The sequence below is a fragment of the Rattus norvegicus genome, chromosome 5 (genome assembly GCF_021556685.1).
Source record: "Rattus norvegicus strain SHRSP/BbbUtx chromosome 5, alternate assembly SHRSP_T2T, whole genome shotgun sequence".
Classification (NCBI taxonomy): Eukaryota; Metazoa; Chordata; class Mammalia; order Rodentia; family Muridae; genus Rattus; species Rattus norvegicus.
This window is the reverse complement of record NC_141538.1, coordinates 145,549,436-145,572,110: the sequence shown is the minus strand read 5'-3', so window position 1 is coordinate 145,572,110 and position 22,675 is coordinate 145,549,436. Positions and strand designations below refer to the sequence as shown.

Sequence of the window (22,675 nt, the reverse complement as noted above, 5' to 3'; positions counted from 1 at the left end):
GTGTCATACATGCCTTTAATCCCACCACTCCAGAGGCAGGGGTGGGTGGAGTCACTGTGAGTTCAAGACTAGCCTGCTCTACATGGTGAAACCCTGTCTTTAAGAAAGAATCTCATGTATACTAGCATAGCTTCAACTTCCCTAGGGAACTACAAATGACCTCAACCTTCTGATCCTCCTGCCTCCACTTCGCAAGTGCTGGAATGACAAGCACGTGACCTCGCCCCTAGCATTTTCCATCTAGAAGGAAGACCTCTCAGCTCCAGAACTCTGTCCGTTATAAAGCATCTAGAATCAGCGTTCTGTTGTGGCTGTGTGTGTCACCCACTCAGCTCCTCTGAGAATCAGTCCCTCTTCGAACTATAGCATTCTGCTCCTGTGCCTGGTCACTGTCAGACAGAGCACCACCTGGACACAAGGACTATCTCTTCCAGGGCACAGAATACTACTCAGGTCGAAGGACCGATACCAAGAGACCAGCCCATAGTCTCAACCCCTGAGGACATTTTATTCATTTCGATAGTTTTGAGACAAGGTCTCTCTGTGTAGCTCTGTCTGTCCTGAAGCTTGCTAAGTAGACCAGGCTAGCCTCAAACTCAGAGACCTCCCTGCCTCTTCCTACCAAGTGCTAGGAGTCTGCCTGGCACCTAGGGACATTTTAAGCCTATGCTCACGACAGGATGACCAGACCTACTGCTTCCCTTTGCCTATCTGCCTCTATGACATGATTTCAGGAAACCTAGCCCTGTTTCTGAGCAAGGAAGGACACAGACCCCTCTGAACTCTGTAATGTGGTCTGAGTATAACGAAGACTCTGAGTCTAGCTTCAGGATTAGGGGTAAGGAGTTTAAGCTCCCCAAACTTGTTTCCTAATCTGAAAATCGCAAAGCCTGCTACACAGAATTGTTTTTAACCAGTCAAAACTCACTTGCATCCCAATTTCAGGATTAAAAAAAAAAAGCCATCTCAAGAGAAGTAATGTTAGCTCAGGCCCCATCTGGAAACCCAATAGAAAATAGACACCTTCGGGCTGGAGAGATGGCTCAGCAGTTAAGAGCACTGACTGCTCTTCCAGAGGTCCTGAGTTCAATTCCCAGCAACCACATGGTGGCTCACAACCATCTGTAATGGGATCTGATGCCCTCTTCTGGTGTGTCTGAAGACAGCTACAGTGTACTTATATATAATAAATAAATAAATCTTTTTAAAAAAAAGAAAATAGACACCTTCTAGTCTAAGTGTCCCCATACTCGGTTGTGTGTCAGAATCACCTGCAGCATTGTTTAAAGCACACTGGAGGGGGCTGGAGAGATGGCTCGCCAGTTAAGAGCACTGGCCTCTCTTCCAGAGGACCAAGGTTCAATCCCCAGCACCCACATGGCAGTTTCAACCATCCAAAGTCCACTTCCAGAGGATCTAAACTTTCGTCTGAAGTCTGTGGTACACACGTCACACACATACATGTATACAGGCAAACACCAATGCACATAAAATTAAAATGTAAAGTCGTGGGGCGGGGCGGGAGGGGGGACGACAGTGGTGATGCATGCCTTTAATCCTAGGACTCGCGAGGTAAAGACAGGAGGAGCTCTATCATTTCGAGGTCCGCCTGGTCTACAGAGCAAGTTCCAGGACAGTCACGGCTACACAAACCCTGTCTCGAAAAACGAACAACAAAAACAAAATGAAACCCAGAACATAAAAGGCATGGCACTGAAGTGGTTGCCTGTAATCTCAGTACCGAGGAAGCAAAGATAGAAGGGGTTGGTGGCAGCCATTAGAGCAGAATAGACAAACTGTAAGTCTGAATCTCCAAAATGAAGGTGGAAAATAACCAAAGGCACTAGCAACCACTGACACGTGTGCACGCGCGCGCGCGCGCGCGCGCGCACACACACACACACACACACACACACACATTTACTTTAAAAAGAATAGGGCTTGAAGCTACCTCCGTGGTGCCTGCCAGAGGCTAACATTTGCTGAAAAAATATGTAAGAATTAGCTGGTCCAGTGTGGACCCAAACAACAGCCCACACCAAAGGCAGCCTTTTCCTCCTGCCTCAGGGTAAGGCATCAACCCAAAGGGACTATAAAAAGGGCTTTGGGGGTGGGGTGGGGGCTGTTGTGAAGTTCCTTCTAAATTGAGAACATCCTAGATCTAAAAATGTCATGAACTGGCATCGGACCTGACTGGGCCCACTACTTCTAGCTTTGTGACTCTGGAGAGCCCGCTTAAGCCTCCATGAGCTTCAGCCCTTTATCAGTGAGGCTCTGGTTCCCTTGGCTGACCATCAGGAGGCATTCAGAACAGACCTAGTTCTAGCCATGCCTTCTTTAAGTTTCTCAGTGAAGTTGTGTCCTTTATAACTCTTGCAAAGTGTCCACCCACGGGAGGCATCAGAGAAAATGGCAGCACGAATCTGGAGTTTGCAGCTGCTGACTGGATTAGACCGGAGCTAGGAAGAGCACTTGTCTGCTCTGTGGAAAGCGACTGCGCATTCGGTGATTTCTAACAATAACCAGGGCCCCACCCACCCACCCCACCTATGCTCATCTGTACGCGTGCGGCTAGGAGGCAAAGGGACCGGGTTTGAATGAGGGACAAATGGGTTCGTTCCCTCTCCTTTACACACCGCAGGACCCCTCCCAGCAGGCACAAGTCCTTATTGGGACGACCAGAATCCCCTTTCTCCCAGCTAATTCTTCCCCGAAAGGGCTCAGGCAACCCCTAAGATCCCGGAATCAAAAGTGCTCAAGCCCCTGGCCCACATTTTTACTTTCCCTCCCACCCCCATCTTATCAGACAACCCCTCTCCCCCGGGTGGTCTCTTCTGGAGAGAGCTGGCTCCGGTGCAGTTCTGCGTTTTATTTTTCCTGGGATACTCAAAGGGATGTGGGAACAGCCACAGGTGTGGTGAGGGAAAGCCCCTGTCTCCCCTCCCCAGATGTGGGAAAGGAGAGAGGCCCAGGCGCCCTGGTCCTGGATTGGTCCAGCCACTGTGGTCCCTGGGCCCTGTGGGCAGAGGGCTGAGGGTGGAGCCCTGGGAAGGTGGGGCGGGCTCCTAGGCGGGGTTCGGGATTCTTCATAAAAAGCCACGAAGCTTGATCCCCACGAAGCCCAGCCCCGCGGGGTGTGGGGGGGACGCAGAGCCCAGATGGGGGACCCGGCCCGGCCTGGCCCGTGGAGGGGTAAAATAATGACAGAGATGGTGCCCATGGGGGGAAAAGGTGGGGGTCAAAGCGTCGGACCAGGAAGATGGGAGTTCCAAGTGAGGGGCGCAGGGCGGAGAGGCACGACCCCCAGCCTAGCCCGGGCGCCTTTGCGTGGGATCAGGAAGGTAAAAAACCCACGAAAGCGCGGCGGGCAGGAGCCGGGGCGTGCGGTGCCGGCAGGGCGGGCGCACGGAGCAGCCCGCGTTCACAGTGACCTCGACGCTGGGTGTACAGTACGGGTAGAAAACCGCGGGCCCGGGTCGGGCTTGGCGGCCCGGGCGGGTCACAGCCTGGTCTGGGCCTCGGGGATGTAGATCTCGATGCTGTCCGCGCTCTCAGTAGCCGAACTGTGGCGGAACGAGGCGGCGCGCTTGGCCGCCAGGAGCCGCTTGCGCGCTTCCTGCCGCTGCCGGTCCACCGAGTCCAGGGAGCGCTCCTTCACCGGCACGCCCCGCCCCCGCGAGGGCTTCTTTGGTATCGGCGGAGGGACCTTCTTCTCCTCCTGTCGGGGGAGCGCAGAGCTGAGCTGGGCCGTGGGGACCACCGCAGCATCCCTACTCGCGCCCCGCCCACCCCCATGCAAGTTCCCCCAAGGGATGGAATTCGTGTCTCCCAACGGGATAGCGCCTAGATCTGGCCACTAACGCCAGGACCAGAGGCTGCAGGCGCACGTGTTTCCACAAGGTCAAAGGCGGTCAAAGCCCGGGTACGGGTCTCCAAATAAGGACGGACTCGAGCGCCCCCTGGTGGAGACGTTTTCAACAGCTAGCGCCTACATCCAGGCTGAGGGATTGTGGGGAGCATTGTCAAGGATTCCAGGGGCCTGCCCAGTCTCACCTGCGCCGCTCATCTCAGACCTAAGTCTAGCCAGTAGAAGGCTGAACATCACCTAAAAACACCTAGCTCTACTCCCCACACTGCAGCTGGCCAGAGGTGGCCACTGTGCAGCAGTGTGAACAGCTGGACCAAGCACAGGAACATGGCTGTTGTATCTAAAGCTATTCTTGCTGCCCGCGCGTCTGTTTCCCTATGACTTCTCCACACCCACACACCCACCTTTCTGAGAAGGACATTACAGAGTGTGGCTTCCTGGCCTACCGGAGCCCACAAACACACCTTAGGCTCCAGGAGTTTCCAGCTGTTGGCCTTGAGTTGTTGTAGCTCCAGGAACTTGAGGGTCACGTCCTCAATGGAGAGCTGCAGGAGGTCCCAGAAACCGGCCAGGTCCTGGAAGGTGGGCACAGGGAACGCAGTGGGGTCCTGCCGTGGTGGGACACACAGGGGAGGCAGCCAGTCAGGGAGGTCTGACCCCAGGCAGGCTCAGGGAAAGTCATGCGTAGTCTCAATGTTAGGAAACTCAGCCTAGGGGATGGGTTGAGGAGTAGGAGACAGGGACAAGAAAATGCCCATGTCTCTCCAGCCTGGGCGCAATGGGCCCAACCTCAAGGCCCAGTACTCCAAACACATCACATCTGGCTACACATAATCCACCCCTCCAAGTCCACAGACCTGTTCCTCTCTCTCTAAGTCACGCTGGGTCACCTGTCGGATAGACACACCCCGCTCTCCCCTCACAGACACTCACCAAGCTTTGCTGACACAGCCTGAAGAACTGCTGGACCTTCTGAGACAGGAGAAGTTGTGTGCTGCCCACGGCGCTTCGAATCTTCTCTAAGACTAAAGAACAGAAGGAGGCTCTGGGGGGTGGGGGAATGAGATCCCTCTTTGCTGAGCCCCCAGGAAGTTAAGGTGCTCACCTCCTGGCTAGTGTACTGGCTCATTTCCTCCAGCCCCTTTCCCATCTTGTTGACAACAGCTCCTATCCAGATACCCTGAGAAGACTTTCATCCTCAATGGAGTCCCTTCCATTACCCAACCTGCATTTACCAAGTGCTGGGTCTTCTGTAGGAAGAAGGCCTTCCACCTGTGTCCCCCTGTCTAGCCCTCCAGCCTTGGCCAGAGCACCAGCTCAACGGTCCTTCATTGGCCATGTTCGGTCACTAATCAGTGCATGCCTCCTTGGTTTGTTAAAGATTGTTAATTCATCGCAGGGACTTGAAGCTGGTCTTCCTGGTTACCAACCCATCGATTTAGGGGTCCTATGGGAAGCCTATGGCTCCCCTCAGAGTGGCCTCACGGGGAAGGGGTATATACCATTTGTGACAGGGCTTTCGTCCATGCCGACCCTCCATTTCTTCCTCAAGCTTGTTTTCACTTGAACGGCCTCCTCTGAATTCCTCTTTCACTGAGGAATCCCAGCATCCCCTGGGAGAGCCCATCTTAGCTCACATCAGAATGTCTGTCACGTGGTCCCAGCCTCACTGTCAAGCTTGCACTGGATTCGTACACTTGTTCAAGATCTGGACAGATTGTTCCCCATGGAGTTAGTGATTGAGACTGGCAGCCACCTACTAGAAAATCCAGCATCTTGCCTGGTCTTGATCCTCCTGGGTCCTAGCCTTGGCTTCTAAAGAGGTCCTCTTTCAGGGGCTCCTAGCATGCTCTGTTCCCAGTAGGAACCTTAAGTTCTAGCACTGAACCAAGGGAGAGACTAGCCCAAGCGAGAAGGGAGGGGCCCGCTGGTGCATTTGCAGCCAGGACCACCCTTACCATACCCCGTGCCCGAGCACCCCAGCACAGGATGCCGGTGCCCCTCTCCCCTTTGTGGATGGCGGCGGACTCACTCTCCTCCGGCAGCTCATAGTCCTCCGCCTCCCGCTCCATCTGCTGGCACCAGTGTTCCAGTTTCTCCACCTCTGCCCGCAGCATCTTGATGAACCACTCGCCATCCCGTGGGCAGGGGGACGTGCGGCCTGAGTCGGGGAGGCTACGCGAACCCCGCTCCATCCAGGAATCACGGCGGCCGGACCCGGGGCCGGGGGCGGGGACAGGGGGAGGGCCAGGCGACCCATCGGTGGCCGGCGGCTCATACGGCAGTGGGTAGCCCTCGCGGTAGGCCCACTGGCCCTGCGTGTGGACCGTGCGGAAGACTGAGTAGGTGGGGGCCCGGGGTCCGGGCTGGGGCTCAGAGGCGTGCCTCTGGAAGGAGCGTCCGAACTGCAGGGCTTTGTCTTCTGTGGCCACAGTGGCCAGGCCAGCCAGGCCCTCCAGTTCCAGGTCTGCCTGCACACCGGCTGTCACACTGTTGGAGCGCTTGAACCTCGCCCGCCTGTGGAGGGAGATGCCTGTCTTTTCTGCTTCTGCTCAGGTCACCTTAGGTCACCCCCCTCACCCCAAACTCCACTCCAAAAAAAAAAAAAAAAGAAGGCTATTGCGATGAGGGACCTACAAACCGGTGGCCACCAATCCATACACTCAAAATCAATTAATCCTTGAAGCTGGTAGGTACCCAATATACCTAGTATAACTGACACTAAACAGCCAATGACAGTCAAAATAGTTAACTACCTGTACCTATGATGCCAAAACACTCCAGGCAAAGCAGACACGGACCTACAGAAGCCAGCTTTGGGGCCCTGGGGTGGTAGCTCTTGACCAAGGCATTCCGAAACTTTTTGCTATTTCTTTTCTTTGGAATTTTGCTGTTTTGAAACAAGGTCTTACTCTGTACCCAGGTTGACCTGGAACTCACAACGGATCCCCAGGCTTCACTCACACAGCAATCCTCCTGCCTCAACTTCCCGAGTACTGGTGTTGACTCACCACACCCAGCTTACCATAGAGTATTCTAGAAAAGCTGGTTCACACTGGCTGTACGGTGCTCCCTAGGCCTACAGAGATGTGAGTAAGTGGGGCTTAAGGGGGTCCCAGGTCATCCAGCTTCAGAGGCAGAGCCAAGGGTTTGGCCCAGGGCTGCGCTCTCGGCAGCACCAGCTAAAGGAAGAAGAATGCCTGGGAGCAGCTTGGAATGGAGGGGGGTGGGCAGCACGGAAGACTTCACCCCTGGGGACCCCGACGGCTCAGCCCAGAGCCTGGCCAGACAGTCTGCCAGAAGCAGTGGAGTTGAATTAAGCTGTTGGCAGGAATGACACAGGGCCTGAACATTTCTTGCCTTTAAGTTAATTATATGCAAATCCTATGCAAAACAGAAAGTCAATTGGCCTTGTTCATTTTTCCCACTCTGAGTTCAGAGTAGGGGCTCTTTTCTGCAAAGAAGTCAATGAGCCCCATGAAGCATAAGGTTGGGGCCAGACAATCCTTTAAGAAGTAGGAGGTAGGTGGGGGTGCGCAGGGCAAAGATGAACAGAAGTTGAAATAGTCTGGGAATTCAAAAACCTCAAAGGAAAGGCCCATGGGTCTTTATCTACCTCCGCCTCCTCGTGGTCAAAAGAGAACAGGGTCCTATGGGACATCTCCAGGGGCTTGTCCAGCTTCCCAGGAGACTCTCCCAACCTCCCCCACCCCAACCCCTACAACTTCAACCTTCCTCCTGTGGCCCAGGCCTTCTCTCCAAGCCTGCCTGCCTGCTTCCTTCCAGCTGGCAGGCTGCCTGCTGGGAGCCTGTTGCCATAGAAACCAGACCCAGAAGGATGCTGCAGGACTCGGGGAAAGAGAGATGCGCTCATGTGCAGTCTCCAACGAGCCCTGTGTCCCCACCCCCACCCAGAGAAAGGGGAAAAAAACCATATTTTCATTGCTTCCCACATGCCCTTCACCTTGGTATCCGCCCTGGGCACCATCCATGTTCACTACTGGCCCAGCCACCTCCTATCAGACATCTCTGCATATATTCAGTATAGTGAAGGGGGAGGAAGAACCCTGGACTAGGGAGCACACCTGAGCTCTAATGCTAGCTTTGTCACTGTGCCTTAGGGACGTTTTTCTATCCAGGCCATCTAATATGTGTGAAGTTGCATGTAAAATACAGTCAAATAGCCCCAAGTGGTGGTGCACACACCTTTAATCCCAACGACTCAGGAGGCAGAGGCAGGCAGATCTCTGCGAGTTCCAGGCCAGCCAGGACTTTATAGTGAGATCCTGCCTCAAACAATAACACATAGTCTGATTTTAAATGTATAAATACATATACAGAACAAGTGCCACATTCACACATATAAAACCGTGGGAATGTGGTTTAATATCCCATAGGAATGGCACAATAGATGCCGATGTATTTCCTGTCTAAATATCTTGTGTATGCTAAAACCTGGAGGCCAGCAATGATTCCTAATGGTAAGCTCTTCTAGGTCATTCCCCTACTCAAAACCCTTACCATGCCTCCCCACTGCCAGCAAGGGAAAGCTCAAACTCTGTGCAAGCCTCGACCTCGAAGCCTTTACTCTGGATGCACTCACATCTTCAGCCTCTTCTCTGTGTTCTCCTTTGATCCCTAAATAGATTACATCCTGACCACCAACTTCTTTGAGTATGCTGTTCCCCTGCCTGACATGGCCTTTTTCATTCTGGCTCCACGGCCGTTCTCTGCTTAAGCCCCTCTTGGTCTGTGAGTCCCCCGTCTGCTCTCAAGGTCACTCATCAGTTCTGTAGCCCCTCAGCAGTCTTCCCGCATTTAGAACAACCCCACCCACTATTTTGATTAATTAGTCTCTCTTTCTGGTGACAGCCACATATGTCTAACTACACTCTCAGTACGTACCTCGGTTCACTGTGAATATTTGTGCTTTTTGAACTCTAGTTGGCCCTGGAACTCCTTTCAAGCTCCAGCATTTGCAAACATCAGGACTTGTGATATGTTTTCCCAACAACTACATTTCTGAAGAGGTAGCATCCCAATGTGTTTTCCCTGCTTTAAGTTTTGTTTGTTTGTTTGTTTGGTTTTGTTTTTTAAAGATTTATTTATTTTATGTATGTGAGTACACTGTCACTGTCTTCAGACACACCAGAAGAGGGCATCGGATCCTATTACAGATGATTGTGAGCCACCATGTGGGTGCTGGGAATTGAACTCTGGACCTCTGGAAGAGGAGTCAGTGCTCTTAACCATTGAGCCATCTCTCTGGCCCTGGTTTTGGTTGGTTTTTTTTTTGTTTGTTTGTTTGTTTGTTTGTTTTTAGTTTCTGAGACAGGATTTCTCTGTGTAGCTCTGGCTGTCCTGGAACTCACTCTGTAGACCAGGCTGGCCTCAGAGATCCACCTGCCTCCACAGTGCTGGGACTAAAGGTGTGTGTCACCAGGAGTTAGCTCCTGCTGAAAGCTTTGAGTCCCAAACAACCCCACAGGCTCTTATGTTTGAACAGTTGGTCCCCAGCTGTTGACAGTGTTTGGGAGGTTGTGGAAGCTCTGAGACCTGGAACCTGAGTAGCAGAAATGGGTCACTGTGCGGGGGCCCTTGAGGGCTATCTATTCTACTTCTTTTTTCTTTTCCGGAGCTGGGGACCGAACCCAGGGCCTTGCGCTTGCTAGGCAAGCGCTCTACCACTGAGCTAAATCCCCAACCCCCTATTCTACTTCTGATACAGGCCTGGGCTCTCTGCTTCCTGAACGGCAATAGATGAACAGGCCATAAACTCATGTCATCGTGCCTGCCCCCAGTGACAGCCTGCACTCCTTGAAACTTCAACCCAAAGTAAAGTGTTCCTCCTTGAAGTTGCCTGTGTAAAGTGATTCCCCATTAAACACACTGAGCTCTTGGGCTCCACTGGTCTGACGCCTTCATCTGACCTCTGTGAAGTCCGGGAAGGGTTCCTCTCATCCGATTCCACACTCTCTAGGACAGAAACACCAAGTGCACTAGGCTTTATGGGTCTAAGTCGCCCTCCTTGGGAAACCATCTCAACCCATATACCCTGAGGAAGGCTGAGGGAGCTGAGCTCCTGCGCTTTTTGAAGCACAGCCCTCAAGTATCATTCCCAGCCAAAAGTCCTAAGTGCACAGGACAGGACAGTGACTCCTGTCAGCCAGCCTTGTGACTAGGCATTAGCATGGGGCAAGATCATAATTTTAAAAAGAGTACTGCATCAAGGATCTAAAACCCCAAGGAAACCTGGACGTTTCACAGGTAGGTGAAGACATAGCAAGAATGCAACCAGGGAGGATGGGGAAGGGGCGGAGCCAGGAGAAGTTGAGTTGGCTCTGTAGGTGAAAGTGCTTGCTGCCAAGCCATGCAACCTGAGTTCACGCCCCAGGTCCCACCGAGTGTAAGGAGAGAATCAGCTCCTTCAAGTTGTCCTCTGACATTTCGTGGTGCACATGCATGTGCATATCTGTGTGCATACATACACACAGATTAAACAATTAAAAAAAACCATTAAGTCAGGAGGAGTATATAAAGGCAGACAGAGGGGAAGAAGGCCTCGAGAAGGCCCAACTAAACCTGATAGAGAATGAAGGTTGGTCAAGGCTCTGCTCCTGCTGCCCACAGCCAGAGCAGGTTTGGTGGGATGTGGGAGCCAGTGTGGGCTGCATTGGCTGTCAGGAGATGGGAGAAACTAGTTATAAAACAAGCTCATCAAAGATGGTGTCTGAGAAGCTCTCCAAAGTTATACCCTGAACAGGTGGGGAAACTTGGGGGAATCGGTGAGATAATGGCACCCAATGAGGTTCCTTTCTTTTTCCATTTCTTCTTCTTCTTCTTCTTCTTCTTCTTCTTCTTCTTCTTCTTCTTCTTCTTCTTCTTCTTCTTCTTCTTCTTCTTCTTCTTCTTCTTCTTCTTCTTCTTCTATCTTATGTGCATCAGTGTTTGCCTGCACACATGTCTGTGTGGGGATGTTGGAACCCCTGGAGCTGCAGACTGTTTTGAGTTTCCACATAGGTGCTGGGACTTGTACCTGGGTTCTCTGGAAGAGCAGCTAGTGCTCTTTTTTTTTTTTTTAAGGTTTATTTATTTACTTTATGTCTTTAAGTACACACCAGAAGAGGGCATCGGATCCCATTACAGATGGTTGTGAGCCACCATGTGGTTGCTGGGAACTGAACTCAGGTCCTCTAGAAGAGCAGTTGGTGCTCTTAACCGCTGAGCCATCTCTCCAGCCCTGCAGCTAGAGTTCTTAACCACTGAGCTATCTTTCCGGCTCCAAGAGGCCCCTTTCTTAATCCCCGGTAGGTATGCTACCTTCCATGGCAAAGGGAGCTTTGTGGACTTGCCCAGGTTCAGGCTCCATGTGAGCTGACTATCTTAGATTATCCAGATTCGATGACTCGTCTTACTAGTCAACTGTCTGGGTTTCAGAATCAGTCAGGAAGCACCTCTGGGCGTGTCCGTGAGGGTGCTTCTGGAGACAGTTCACTGAGGGGGATAGAAGCACCCTAGGCAAACTGAAAGCCTATTAGGCACCCTGTTATTCTGGGCAGTCATCTCTTGGCTTCTTGACTGTGGATGCAATGCGACCAGAGGCCCCAGGCTCCTGCTGTCTGCCTTCCCCAACTTAAAGGACCATGTCCCCTAATCACAAAGAAACCTTCTTTCTTTAAGTTGCTTTAATAGACACTTTATAACAGCAACGAAGGAAGAGAAACGTGCCAGATGTGTCCAAATTACTCACATGGGTCCTTTTAAATAAGAGAGGGAGGCCGGGAAGGAGATGGAGAAAGAAAAACACAGGAAGGAGATAAACAAAGGACTTGTATACAGCTGGGGGGAAGAGTAGTTGCTACGCACGCAGGTACACACTCACGCACCCATGCGTGAAGCTCTGGGTTCAATCTCCGATATCACAAAAATAAAGAGGAGAATAAACAGGAAGAAGCCACAAAATGGCTTCTTTCTTGAACCTCTAGAAGAGACATTGTCTTGTTAACACTTTGATGTTAGCCCAGGTAAATTTAGGAACAATTTCTGAGCCCCAGAAGTGTAGGATAGATATAGATATAAATATTATAGACATAATAGATATAATATAAATTATATTATATATTAAATTATATGTAAATTGTATATATATATATAATTTTATCATCACCTATCATGGCAGGGATGGGAAACAAACACAGTGGGTAAAGATAAATTGAATGAATCAGAGAAGAGAAACAGTCCAAGTGGGGGATGTGATAACATTTTCTGAGCACTTAGTATGTGCTAAGTTAATGAGTAGTTCAGTGGGAGAGAACTTTGCCTAACTTGACTAAACACTCTGTGTCCTCACAATCAGGCCCAGCATCAGGGTGTCAGTACCATCCCTATTCACAGATGTGAAAAACTTCCCTTAACAGGCAAAGTGATTTCCTGAGATGGGACAGTGACCCAGTCCATGCACAAGTCACCTCAGGTCACTGCACCCCACCCCAGGCCACCCTATACTTAGGAAGAGGTCAGTAATCAGTTGCCTGACCACTGAGGCAGGGCTGATGGCTAAGAAGAGGGAAGAGGTCCAAGCAAGGTAGGAGTTAGTGCAGAGGTTGGACGCAGGTCCTGGAAGATGGTCTGGGTTATCACAATGAAGTGCGTGGGGAGGGCACCTGTGGGGATTTATGGGGGTCAGGAGAGGAAGAAGAGTGAGCTTTTGGGTCTTGGGGGGCTGTCATCATACCGGAGGGGTTAAATCTGGGTGCTCGAGAGCCAGACTGCCTGGCTCCGAAGCCAGCTGGGAGGCTGGAGCCTGTCATCTCCTAAGTGGGAATGACAACTGCACCAGCTCCAGGGTGCTGGGAGATAATGTATGGGAAGAAGGGCCAGCACCTGGCCCACCATTGTGCGAGCTATTGTGGAGATGTAGGGAAGTTTGTGGCTCTCACTGCCACAGAGAAAAGGAGCGGGCCGAACACAATAGCCCAGTGTAGCGCTGCAGGCCCCAGCTCAGGCATTGTAGTCATTAATTATTCTGATTGCCGTTGATCATTTCCATCTGTTCTCCCGCAGCACTCGGAACAAAATCTCCTTTCTCTTCCCCGTCACGTGGCACAGAGTCCGTTATTTGCATATCCGTCTCTCTCGCTAAATAGAGCAGTTCCTCAAACATCACTCTTGGCTGCGTGGCTGATGGGTTGGTTGGCTGCTAGGGTGTGGGGAGTACTAATTATCCCCAACATCCATTCTCCCTTTCTCCCTCGGTAAAAGAATCCCATGATTTTAAGCTGGACAGGTGGCCACTTGGGATAATAATTCATTCCCCAATCTCCCTTATAGCTTACACGGTGCCGCAAAGTTCTGGCCCATGGGATGTAAGCAGAACTATTGTGTACAACTTCCGGAAAGTGTTCTTTGAAACAAAGTGTGAGGCTGGGCATGCAGTTCCGAGGGAGAGAACTTTGCCTAAGCGTGCACAAGGCCATAATAATGAAAATGTCTTAAAAAGTAGGGTAGAGGGCAGCAGGATGGCTCGGTGGGTGAAGGAATCTGCACCAAGCCCAACCATAGGAGTTCCGTCTCTGAGAACCAACTCCCACAAGCTGTACACACACACACACACACACACACACACACACACACACACACGTGAAAAGGGGAAGGTTATAACCTTTTTTGTTGTCCCTTCTTCCTCCCTGATGACTATAATGTAGACTCAATGACTAGACCTCAAGCAACCATTTTAGAACATGAGCCACCATGTGGAGAAAGGAGTATGACAGAAACAGCCTGGGCTCTGACCCTGTGGAACACCACCCAGCCCTTTGGATACCTCAGCAAGCAAGAAAGCAACTTCTGCCATATTTAAGTCTCTTGTCTTTCACGGGTTTTCTATCATTCATGCCCAAACCTAAGCCTAAAAAAATAAGATGAATTTTCAAGGGCTCGAGGTCCAGAACTTACATCCCCATTTGGTTTTGGACTTGATAGTCATGGCTGTGGTCTTCAGCAGATGTAAACACCAGATAGGAACTGGCTTCTGGTTTTCCACTCAAGTGAAACTGAAGCCTGGAAATCGTTATCATGGCTACTTCAGGGAGTTGTCCCTTCTGTGGCTCTCTGGGCAGAAATTGGATTACCCCAAGAGACATAGTACTCAAAGAACATGCAGTACCCACAAACTAGCAAGGGTTTTGCCAGAAGTGTTTGGCAGCATGATGGCGGGGGTGGGAGAGGAGTGGGCAGGGGAGGGGGAATAGGGACGTGTCAGTGCACCCGATCTCTGGAGAAGCAGTTCATCTCTGAGAGAGCAGCCGAGACTTCAAGCCAGGATCCAGCAAGACAGACTTAGACGCCACGGGGTCAGTTAACAACCTCTCTGGACAGCCATGAAGAAGAGTGAAATTGTGACATTTACAGGCGAGGGACATCATTGTGTTAAGCCAAATAAGTCAGACTCACAAAATAGCCCTGGTTTTCTCAGATGCAGAATCTAGATTTGTGTGTGTGTGTGTGTGTGTGTGTGTGTGTGTGTGTGTGTGTGTGTGACAGAGAGACAGAGAGAGACAGAGAGAGACAGAGAGAGAGAGAGAGAGAGAGAGAGAGAGAGAGAGAGAGGCAGAGAGACAGAGACAGAGAGCAGAGAGACAGGGGGTGTAGAAGGGATTTTAAAAAAGAAAGACAAGGGAACAAGAAAGAGTAGGAGAGATAAAAGATAAAGATCCCAAGCTGGGCAGCCATGGTGGTACACACTTTTAGTCCCAGCACAGATAGATGTAGGCAGATCTCTATGAGTTCGAGGCCAGCCTGGTCTACAAAGTGAGTTCCAGGACAGCCAGGGCTATATAGAAAAACCCTGTCTTGAAGAACCAGGAGAAGGATGAAGATGAGGGTAAGGAAGAAGAGGAAGAAGAGGTGGAGGAGGAGGAGGAGGAGGAGGAGGGGGAGGAGGAAGAAGAAGAGGAAGAAGAGGCAAGGTACAATGCTATATCAGTCTTAAAGTAGAAAAGATCCACCTGCCTTTGCTCTCCCTAGTGCTGGGATACAGAATTTTGAGTCCTGGGCTATAGGACACCATCTTCCTAAATATCAAAACCAAAAACAACAAAATCACCTTTTCTTTGGTCCCATGGGTCCCCAGAATAGCTTTTCTGCATATACTGTCCCTTTTTTTTTTTTTTAATTGTAGTCCAGGGGGCTGGGGCTGGGAAAACATGTGCAGTAGGAATGTCTAATTCTGTTTTTTATGAGTCTCAGATGACCCTGAGGCTAAGCTTCAAAAGGTGGGGGTGGGGGTGGGGTCAGTCTCGATTGGTTCACCTCAGTAGCCTGGTACCTACGCAGTACTTGACGAGGGTAAGGAGGACCCAGAAAGCAGGTAAGTGGGGATGAGGGAGAGAAGAGAAGGAACTGGAGGCTTCAGTCTCACTGATGACGGGCACTGAAAGTATCCACAGACAAGCCTCAGAAAGAAGGGGCAGTACACTGGAAGCCCACCCAAGGAGCTAATACGGGGCACACTGACAGGCACCATTTTCATATTTGTTTGTTTGCTCTGTGCATGGGTGCATGCCCCAGTTGCAGAATGGAGATCATGGGAGAGCTTTCGGCAGTTGGTCCTCTCCTTCCGTCGTGGGTTCCAGGGACTGGACTCGGGCTGTGAGATTTGATAGCAGGCACCCTCTCGCTGACGATGCCCAGCAGTTTTTAAGACCAAAGCACAGAAAAGTGGGTGGCAGCTGTTGGAGTTTGCTCTGTTACTACGTATTGTAATGGTGAATATTGGCCCCCAAGGGCTAATTGCTGCCAGAGAGGAGAGATGCCTTGAGTACACCAAATGATGCTAAGTGACCTTGCTCCTTAATTTAAAACTATTGGTTGAATAGAGATGCCATCAGCCTATAGCGGGGTCCTAGAGAGGTAGGTGGGGTTTCAGTTCCCAGGCTGGGGATCTGAGGAGGGCTGGGAAGGGAAAGAGAGAAGGTGGAGAGAAGAGAATACTCGTGAGGTAAATGATCTTGAGACTTGGCCATGAGGGCTAGCCAGTCTGAGTAAGAGAGGCTCAGACAGAATATGGCAAGTCATATCTTGGGATTATTGGCAGGGAAGTAACCATAATAGCATAGAGGGTAGATATCTGCCCAGCCCTAGTGCTGATTAGGGCTTATTATAAATATAAAAGTTTTGTGGTTTTTATCGGAGAACTGAATGATCAAAGGCAGAGGTAGAAACCCCCAATTAGATTTAAAAATTAGTATGACAGTGGATAGAGGGAGCCCTGGAAGTTTGCCTAGCAAGGCTACTGGACTTCACAGCTCACCTCTAGGTAGGAGTTGGGGCGTGGTGTGTGGTGAGTCAGAATTAAAGGACAGGGACAGACAGGATGGCAAGAGCTGTGAGAGTGTGTAAGAAAGGACGCCTTCGGCAGACAAGCAAAGAAGGCTGCCCAGAGAGATGGGCCAGATTTACCCTGTCCCCACCTGTCACTCCCTCTAAATTCCCAGTGTGAGCACCTGTCCCTGAGAGTCAGTTCTTCATCATCTCCCCTCCCCCACCCTCAGCACCAAGACCTCACCACATTCCCTGTCAGTCTGCCTTGCCCGGGCCGGCTTCCCTTTTCCTTCAACCTGCTTCTCTGTTTGATCCACCTCTCCCTGGGTTGGCTGCTATCAGCCTCGTGGAAATGACTGATCAGTACAGGGGAAAGAATGGAGGAAGCGCCCTCCCACACCCTGTCACCTAGAAGAGCTGGAAAAGATAAAAATCGGAACAGCGTTTCTGCTCCGGTACCAGGCTTGAAAATGGGAGACAGCTTCAGGCTCCAGAAACACAAAGCAGACTTAAAACCCGAGTAGTAAGTGGATTTCGAAGCCAAGTAAGCCACAGGAGGACCGAGCCAGACATATGCTAAAGGCTGGAAGGGAGGGAGAGAGGAGAAACCCCAAACCTATGCACCACGGGGAGTTGGAAGGAGATTTCCTGTGTAAAGCCAACAGCCAAAGAGGTCAGCTTTGTTTATAAATGCAGACTAAGGAGAATCTGGTGCTGATGTTTCTGGAAGGCGGCCTGGAAGGAGGATGCTGGGAAACCAGAACATGAAAGCTGTTTTGTATGGGGATGTGGGATTCCAGTGTGTTCTATCAGCGAAACACAGAAACTTCAAGCTGAGATATTAATTTCCAAATGGATCGAACGCTCAAGTAGTTACCCCAGAGAGGAAGAAATGGAGCGCCCGAGGAAGGAGTGGGCAGTAACAGACTGAGCACACAAGTCACTCAGACATGTTTGTAAATCTACACAATTAGACCACAAAGCACAGAGCGGCTGATTAGCACGGCCCTTTGAAGAGGTGTAATCAAAATGCTACATAAGCACACACGCAGGCTAAGAAGAGGGAAGTAAGAGGGTGTGGTAGGTGTGCCTACAATCCCAGCAGACCGGAGGCTGATCCAGGAGGATCACCACGCGTTCGAGATTAGCCCTGTCTCAGAACAGCCCCCTCCATGAAAACCTCCACGAAATAAAGCATCCCAAGGCTCTTGTTTATGTCTACAGGGGACCACTGACTAAGTGTGTTACTAGAAAAAAAACTGAGGGTAAATATTGTCGACTGTATTTGTACATTGTATTTTGAGACAGTGTCTCCCTGTATTATCCTGGATGGCCTGGTACTTGCTATGAAGTCTAGGCTGGCCTCAAACTCACAGAATTCCACCTGCTTCTTTAAAAAACAAAAACAAGGCGCAAGTCCTCCGAAGAGACTGTGTGCCCGCAGGTACCTGTGTTTTCCAATAAACCCTCTTGCTGATTGCATCCGAGTGGACTCGGCTCGGTCATTGGGCGCTTGGGACTCCTCCTGAGGGAAAGGTCCTCTTTGGGGGTCTTTCATTATGGGGGCTCGCCCGGGGTTTGGAGACCCTCCGCCCAGAGATCACCGACCACCCACCGGGAGGAAAGACAGAATCCTGCTAGAGGCCAGAAAGAATGTTCCAGACATGGATGGAAGGCTCCTGACTGTTGACTTCAATACGCCTGAAGGTAGGGAGTGCTCCAGGTCTGCCCCCAGGCTCCAAGGGTGGGTCTCCTAGGGGCTGGAAAATGCCCCACCAATCTGGCTAAGATAAGGAAAGGGTATGAAGAGAAAGTTACAGAAATTTGAAGGTTAAGCTAAGTTGCTGAGAGTTAGTATAAGTTACAGAGAAAGTAACGTTAAACAAAGAGAAAGAGAAAAGAGGGTAAAAAGAGCAGAAAGCTAGGGAAGAAAAGAGACAAAAAGAAGAGGAAGCTAGAGAGCTAAAGAGAGATAAAAGACAAGAGAGGAACATATACTGGCCACAGTAGTTAGGGAACCTAGGAAGACAGTACCTGGCAACAGAAGAGAATTCCTGGCTAAAGATCAGTGTGCCTAATGCAAAGAAAAAAAAGACACTGGGTCAGGGACTGCCCCAGAAAGAACAAGAGGGGACACTGGAGAGCCTCTCGGTCCTGGAGTGCTGGCTATGTGCAGAGATAGGAGGGAAGCCTACCCAGTTGTTTTATGGATACAGGGACCCAATGCTCTGTGCTCCTATGCTCCAGTGGGCCAGTATCCAAAGACCTTGGGTACAGGGGCCTACTGGCAACAAACAATACTTATGGACTGCCCGAAGAACAGTGGACCTTGGCGTGGGCCGGGTAACCCACTAGTTCATAGTCATCCCTGACTGCCCCCATCCCTTGCTCATGAGAAAATTGCTCCCCAAAATGGCTTGCGTGGGCTGAAATGGCTGGGTGAGGCCATGTGTATGCATATCTACAGACTGTGTATGCGGAGCTTAAGACCTGTCTCAGTGCACCAGTACCTGATGCTGGGAGATGAATGGCTTAGCGCTGTTCTACTTGGAACATATCACTCCTGCCAGCTGGGCACTAACAATTATCACCCAATCCAGGACTTAAACTGTGATAGAGTGGCTGATGTCTTGCCTTTGAATAGTGTCCCAAAAGATGGGACCACTGGTCAGCTGCCATGGACTAGATTCTCTACCGGTTGGGGACAATCTGGTCACCTTGCTGCCCAATCCGGATCTGGAGTCACTGCAACACGAGTGTCAAGCACTGGCAGAAGCCCATGGGTGGAGGAAAGACCTCTGCGACTGGCTGATTGACCCCTGCTGAAAGCCGAGGCTACCTTGTCCACAGACGGGAACAGTTCTCTTCATGAAGATCAGAGATAAGTGGGTGCTGCCATGGTGGACAACACAATGTCATCTAGGATGGCTGAACCTCAACCCCCCAGTACATCAGTGCCGCAGATGCCTTTGCCATCTCTTGGATACCCTGGTGAAGCCAACAACTGTGAGTACTATTCATTGCTCAGGATATCAGGAGGGAAGAGATTCAGTGGCATTGGGCAGTAACAAAGCAGATAAAGTGGCTCGGGAAATGGCTATGCAGGAGCCTATCCTGGTTGAAGGCCTGCAAGAGACAGCCACTGAGAACTAGGATCGGACTAAGGGATGGCCTCACTTAGAATGTAAAACAGAAGAAAAGGCCCAAATTGCTTAAACGAAAAAAAAAAAAAAAAAAAAAAAGACAATGACGCACTTGAGGGGAAAGCTATACTCCCCAGAGAACAAAGAAAAGACTCACTTTGCCAAATACAGAAATGGACTCATTTAGGAGATAAAAAGTTTGTCCAAGTAGTTAAGTGTATGTAATAGACTTTAAGATTTTAGCCAGAGAGGCAGTAGAAAGTATAAGGTATGACAATAAGTGAATGCTTAGCAAGCAAACAGGGCAAAGAGACCTAGAGAGTTTAGTGAAAAGTCGAAGTGAACTTCATTGAGATAAAACCAGAAAAAATATAATCACAAGTATCTCCTAGTGCTTGTAGATACTTTTTCAGGAATAGATAGAAGCTTTCCTCACCAAACAAGAGACAGCCTCTGCAATCATCAAGAAGATACTGGAAGAAATCTTCCCCAGGTCTGGAATGCCCAAGGTAATCTGGTCAGACAACGGCCCTACTTTCGTTGCCAAGGTAAGCCAGGGTGTGGCCAAGTATTTAGAGGTCGATTGGAAATTACATTGTATTTACAGACCTCAAAGTTCAGGACAGGTAGAGTAAATAAATAGAACTCTAAAAGAGACCCTGACCAAATTGACCATGGAGACTGGCACAGACTGGGTGGCACTCCTTCCTTCTTGCTCTCTTCAGAGCAAGAAATACCCCTTCCAGATTCAGCCTTACCCCCTTTGAGATCTTTTATGGGGCCTCAGCCCCCCTGACTGTATTAGATGATGTTACTGAACCAACATGTCATAGTGCCATAGTAATAATGATTTGTGTGCCAGGCTAAAAGACCTACAGGTGATACAGAAAGAAATCTGCTCACAGCTGACAGCAGCCTATGCCCCAGAGACCCCTGAGACATCTCATCAGTTCCAGGTCGGAAGCAGCTACACTGAGCCCAGACACTCGAGCATCGCTGGAAAGGACTGTACCTGGTGCTACTGACCACCCTGACAGCCGTCAATTCTCAGCCCTCACCAGCCACATACTAGCTGTTGGGGCTGAGAGCTGAGACCTAGAGGGACACTCAGATCTTCAAAAAGCTCCCTAGACTTACACATCAGATAAGTGGATACATCAGAAACTGACTGGGAGGTTGCTATAATGCTCACTTGAGGAGTGTGCTTTAGAAACAAGAATTTCATGTTTGCCCTTGTTCCATCGGGATAGGTGTGGAAATAGGCTTGATTTCTATTGCAAATGATGTAACATTGCATATGTTAGTACTCCTAACACTTCTTGGGACTGTGCCTCAGGGATCACAACCTGTATGAGTTTAGAAGTTCTGAAAGACAGTCATGACCTTGGTGTATAGATTCAGATAGTGTCCAGATTGGAATCCTGATGCTAAAGACTTAGTAAGACACAAAAAAAAGGAGTTGAGAATTACTTAGGGCTAAGGCTATCTAGGTGCTGCAAGGGCAGCACAAGGACATCTGCTGTTGCAATGCAAGGCTTATAGAGAATTCAGAACTGCCATTCAGGAGTGATTAAAGACTCCATGAATAAATTTAGAGAAAGGTTAGATAAAAGACAGAAAGACAGAGAAGCACATCAGGAATGGTTCGAGAGCTGGGTTAGTAGATCTCCTTGGATAACTACTCTGATATCTTCCCTTATGGGACCCTTTTTAGTTTTGCTTCTGCTCCTGATTATAGGTCCATGTATGTTAAAGAAACTAGTTAATAGGCTTGACTCCTACAAAAAGATAGAGACGCTTAACAAGGTTGGTTTGAGTCTTGGTTCACTCAGTCTCCCTGGATGACTACCCTACTCTCTGCTACAGCTGGGCCATTATTAATAATTTTCTTGGTTTTAGTTTTTGGACCCTGTGTGACTGAGACAACAGTACCAGTCAGTTAGGACAACGGGGGAGGCCAAATACAAGACTTGATATCAAAATTCTAAGATTAGAATTATTTAGTAGAAGGAGAAGGGAATGAAAGGAGAATTATACGAATTCTAGGTTTGGAGATACAAAATTAAAAGAATAAACCCCAAAAGGCCACAGATACAAAATTAAAAGAATAAACCCCAAAAGGTCACAGACCGAGGGCTAAGCCCTACAGCCAGGACTAGCAGGCCATAAAGATAAAGGAGCACAGGAAACACTGTCTAGGCAAGACTGGCAAGCCATAAAGATAAGGAAAGGAATGCAGAACAGACCAGGAGTACCGGATCTGACTCACAGGCCACCTGGCAGGAAGAGATAAGCCCCCAGCCCCCGACATCCAGGACGCCCCAAACCTGCCAATGTGTGTAGCTATACCTTATTACCTCATCATGTGAAATAGCCAATCATATGTGAACATGTCTATGTGCCTCGTTTGAATCCACCAATCCCTGTAACTATGCATCTGCTTCTGTACGCCCGCTTCTGCTTCCCCAATCCCTATAAAAGCCCCATGCTGGAGCTGCTGGGCGCGCAAGTCCTCCGAAGAGACTGTGTGCCCGCAGGTACCTGTGTTTTCCAATAAACCCTCTTGCTGATTGCAAAAAAAAAAACAAAAAAAAAAACAAACAAACAAAAAAAAAAAAAACAAAAAAAAAAAAAAACAAGGGGGTCTCACTATCTTTTCTAGGCTAGCTTCAAATTCTTGGAGTACTTGTGTGAATCTGTTTTTCTTTCCTTGTTTTTGAGACAGGGTCACACTGTAGGAGCTGCATGGTCTAGATCCAGCTATGTAAACCAAGTTGGCCTCCAACTCACACAGGTCTGTCTGGCCTTGACTCCTGATGGCCTAGCGTACGGGAGAAATTTTTACACACTTCTCTGCCTGAACTTGTGAATTAAACGTATCAAGAAAACGGAAGATAAGCACCTGGAAGTTATAATTTTTAACTCTAATCATGTATAAGATATCTAATGTATACAAAAAGATACATCTACTATATGCATGTATGCGTGAAGAACACCGTCTCAATAATCTAAAAAACTGGGCTGGAGAGATGTCTCAGCACTGAAGAGTACTGGCTGCTCATCCAGAGGACCCAGATTCAATTCCCAGCACCCACAAGGCAGGTCATATCCATCTGTAACTCCAGTCCCCTGGGTTCAAACGGCCTCTTCTGGCCTCCACAGGCAATGCAGGTATGTGGTGCGCAGACATACATGTGGGCAGTACACCCATATACATAAAAGATAAAACTTAAAAATTAAATATTTAAAAGGAAACAATCTAAAGAATGAAAGTCAGACAGAACACATACTATGGACACATGTAGCAAACTCAGAAATTAATAATGAGAATATATGTTCCCTC

General features: G+C 49.5%; 1 protein-coding gene across 5 annotated transcripts in view; it reads right to left on the bottom strand.

The window, feature by feature from the left end:
• Positions 1 to 2,849: 2,849 nt before the first annotated feature.
• Dlgap3 (DLG associated protein 3) overlaps positions 2,850 to 22,675 on the bottom strand; it is a 70,718-nt gene continuing 50,892 nt past the window's right edge. For 2 of the 5 annotated variants that reach the window (NM_001301876.3, NM_173138.6), the window contains 4 exon segments: positions 2,850 to 3,718; positions 4,333 to 4,476; positions 4,802 to 4,893; positions 5,901 to 6,385. In NM_001301876.3, the coding sequence (NP_001288805.1) occupies positions 3,500 to 3,718; positions 4,333 to 4,476; positions 4,802 to 4,893; positions 5,901 to 6,385 (940 nt within the window). In that variant the 3' untranslated portion in view covers positions 2,850 to 3,499. 5 annotated transcript variants of the gene reach the window in all.